The sequence below is a fragment of the Dendroctonus ponderosae genome, unplaced genomic scaffold (assembly GCF_020466585.1).
Source record: "Dendroctonus ponderosae isolate FM_Combo_2020 unplaced genomic scaffold, Dpon_F_20191213v2 Dpon_F_20191213_8, whole genome shotgun sequence".
Classification (NCBI taxonomy): Eukaryota; Metazoa; Arthropoda; class Insecta; order Coleoptera; family Curculionidae; genus Dendroctonus; species Dendroctonus ponderosae.
Window position 1 is genome coordinate 9960361 of NW_026019016.1, and position 2961 is coordinate 9963321.

Consider the following 2961-nt stretch of genomic DNA (forward strand, 5'->3'; position numbering starts at 1 on the left):
TGCTTAAAGAAACTACCTGTCTGTATTTATTGTCATTTTTATTAATGTCACATTTATTGTCATTGCTGATATTGGTATTTTTTCATATTTGCATGTAGCATCGATGCTATTTTTTATTTGATAGTTTTTTTTCCGTTGCAAAATTTTAATCTAAAACCCTGCTGCTCAGCAGACATTCACAATATGGGTAAGACAGCAAAGCCAGTTGAAGAACTGGGAAACAAATATGGAAAACCAGATATTGAAAGACTGGGCCTCTTCAGCGAAATGCCTTTTATGAACGGGAAAGGATACGTATCTCTATTCGCAAGTATATTTGTATTATGATTATCCCATTCTCTCTATCAGTTTGTTTATTAGCAATAAAGTTATTGGTAAGCATATTTTGTAGAACCCAAAAGAGATATAGGCAGAAATTTACTAGCGGGTGGCCCGAAAACGAAAACTGACTGGCAAGATTGCTATTTTGATACGGAATACAAACGACTTTTCACGGGAGAAGCCATCAAAGGAAGGGGGAAAAAATTGTATTCAGGCAGCCACTATCTTATTGCAAGTTACCTAATTAAATGTTATTTTAGGAAAGCTTCTCCATTCAAAAATGTATCTGAACGCCCATTTATGCCACCAGCCAATGCAAAATTGCACAGCACTCCAGGAGATTGGTATGGTACCTTTGAAGGAAAACTAGATGCTTTTAGCACCAAAATGAAAGCTCGTGCTCCGTTTAAACACGAAGGACCCAACCCTCTTACCAGTCCGGGGAAGAAAGGTGGTTACGGATATGTTAATATCTGTCTAAATCCCTATCCAGATCACAGGTATTATACCTAGCTATTACATAAAGCAAATTTTTTTTATGGTCACTTCATGCTCTAAAACAAAACATTTTTGAGGCACGGTTTAGGTGCCCAGAGAATGCTAAAAGTAATGGCACACTTTATGCTCGATGTTTCTTGAAGGAAAATTCAAAATTTTTTCAAACTGGGTTTGTCTTGGCTTTCTTCTTAAAGTTATGGTTAAGAATATGAAATACTGTATACATATGTTTTTCACGTCGAAAACCTTGCTAGTGATCTACTTTTAGAGTTGCATTCAAAAAGCAATCTTTTACTAAATTTTTAAGCACCCTTTATTACTTTAGTGTTGAAAAATATGGAGCAAAAGCCAAATACAAGCAATACGGACAAACACTGGACGGTCCCATGGTGGTGGGAACTCATCCAAAACCGTTCTTCGAACCCAACCCCTACAAAAATCCTGATAATATCAAACCAGGCCCCACGTATGTGCCTCCAAAAGAGAAAAGCTTGCCTCCTTTACCACCTGGGAAATTTATTCCTACCGGACCGGGAAAATTGGTACTTGGTATAATTTTTTCTCTTTGCTACATTTAGTGATCTCCCAAATATACTAAATAGCCAGGCGGATGTAAAGCCGGATGCTTCGATAAGTATCCAGAACACAAGGCCGAGAAATACAAACCTTCTTCTGAATCGAAGTCTAAAAAGTGGTTCCTTTCTGGAACGTTTCAGCCTCCAGCTTCCGGCGAGAGAAGCTACTACACGTGTTCAGTGATTAACGAAAATCTTCGATTTAGAGTTAACGAAAATAACTATAATGCCTATCAGCCCAATTTTATCAAACACCTGATGTGAGAAAAACATTGAGAAAAATGCCTTTCATTGTTTAATATTTTATTGTGTGAACAATACGTGTTTGGGTTGTGACAACTACAATCTGGTATATTCAAAAAAAAATCTACATCTACCAACAGGGCACACTTTAACGGGAAAAAACTAATTAGAACAATATTAATAGGAAACTAAGGTACATTAGAGAAGGTCTCCTATTCAACAGCTTTAGATCGTTCAAGGAAAATAGTGGGGGTTAGTAAAGAGCCAATAAAACTGGAAACAAGTTTTTATATACATTAACCTAAATTTCGATAAGTCGTTTGTGTGAATATAATAAATAGTAAGCCGCATCTCTATTCGGCAATCCCAGAGCAGGATTGGATGAAACTGTGGCTCTAAAGCAAACTAGGATACATTAGCATTTGCAGATACCTATAATATATGTTTTGTAAATATTGAGCAACTTACTGCGATTGCCCACATCGAATAAAACGCCGATAAAATTAATTTCCTTTGTCAGATATTTTAAAAAATCTCCTTACAACAGAAATTCCACATATACTCAACCAATTAAAATTTGCACGGCAAATTCAACTTAAAATCTCCTTTAGGCCCTGGCAATTTAAAAATCTGAGTATGGAGATTTAGGCTTTTCAAAAGTCATTGGCCTGTATACATCGGCAACCTGACCCCATCCTCTTGCAGCCGTATTGTAATTCTGCACGTTCTCCAAGTTGAATTTCCTCTGAGGAGGCAAAGGTGTAGACAAATACGAATCGTCGTAAGTTTGTGAAGGAGCTTGAGGCGCATAACTTGTAGGAGCAGACAATGTGTTGGGTTGATGAGCGTTGTAGGTGGGGGCTGAGTAAAGGCTGGGCAGGGGGCTGTCGCTCTCCTTTGGCACGAATACGGGAGGAGCTATATTTGGCTTGAACGTAGGCGATAGTGGAGGCTTGGAGCGAGACCTTGGAAGCGTTGCTGAGCCTAAAGCGAGTCATATAGATCAGAGCAAGAAAACTCTCGCTGGCATCACAAATTCACTAGGTGTAGCTTATCCAGTAGACTAGTTCCCAGAGTTAAAACTTTAGAAAACGATAACGCTTGGTTAACGATTGTAATTCGTGCTTAAGTTTGGCATAAAAAAATAAAATGTATAAATTATTATCAAACTGCTCACAGGGTGAAAAAAAATGAGTGCCGGCAAACCTAACATAACAACATTGGGTCAACTTATTTGGATGAAATTTTATTTTAATTTTTATTATGGAATAAGGGAAAAATATAAGTAACATCTAATAATAATTTCCACAGCCGGCAAATTCAT

At 37.5% G+C, this 2961-nt stretch overlaps 2 protein-coding genes across 8 annotated transcripts in view; one reads left to right on the forward strand and one right to left on the reverse strand.

The window, feature by feature from the left end:
* The first annotated feature begins 42 nt into the window (after window positions 1-42).
* LOC109546366 (UPF0602 protein C4orf47) lies at window positions 43-1685 on the forward strand. The gene is made up of 5 exons (XM_019917296.2): window positions 43-310; window positions 392-527; window positions 582-821; window positions 1145-1361; window positions 1422-1685. Exons 1-5 carry the CDS (start codon window positions 184-186, stop codon window positions 1656-1658), a joined length of 957 nt encoding a protein of 318 aa, XP_019772855.1. The 5' UTR covers window positions 43-183; the 3' UTR covers window positions 1659-1685.
* The window catches only part of LOC109546363, a 46840-nt gene continuing 45563 nt past the window's right edge, over window positions 1685-2961 (reverse strand). For all 7 annotated transcript variants that reach the window (XM_048668913.1, XM_019917288.2, XM_019917289.2 and 4 more), the window contains one exon: window positions 1685-2621. In XM_048668913.1, coding sequence (XP_048524870.1) covers window positions 2260-2621 — 362 coding nt within the window. In that variant the 3' untranslated portion in view covers window positions 1685-2259. The remainder of the gene's footprint in view (window positions 2622-2961) is intronic.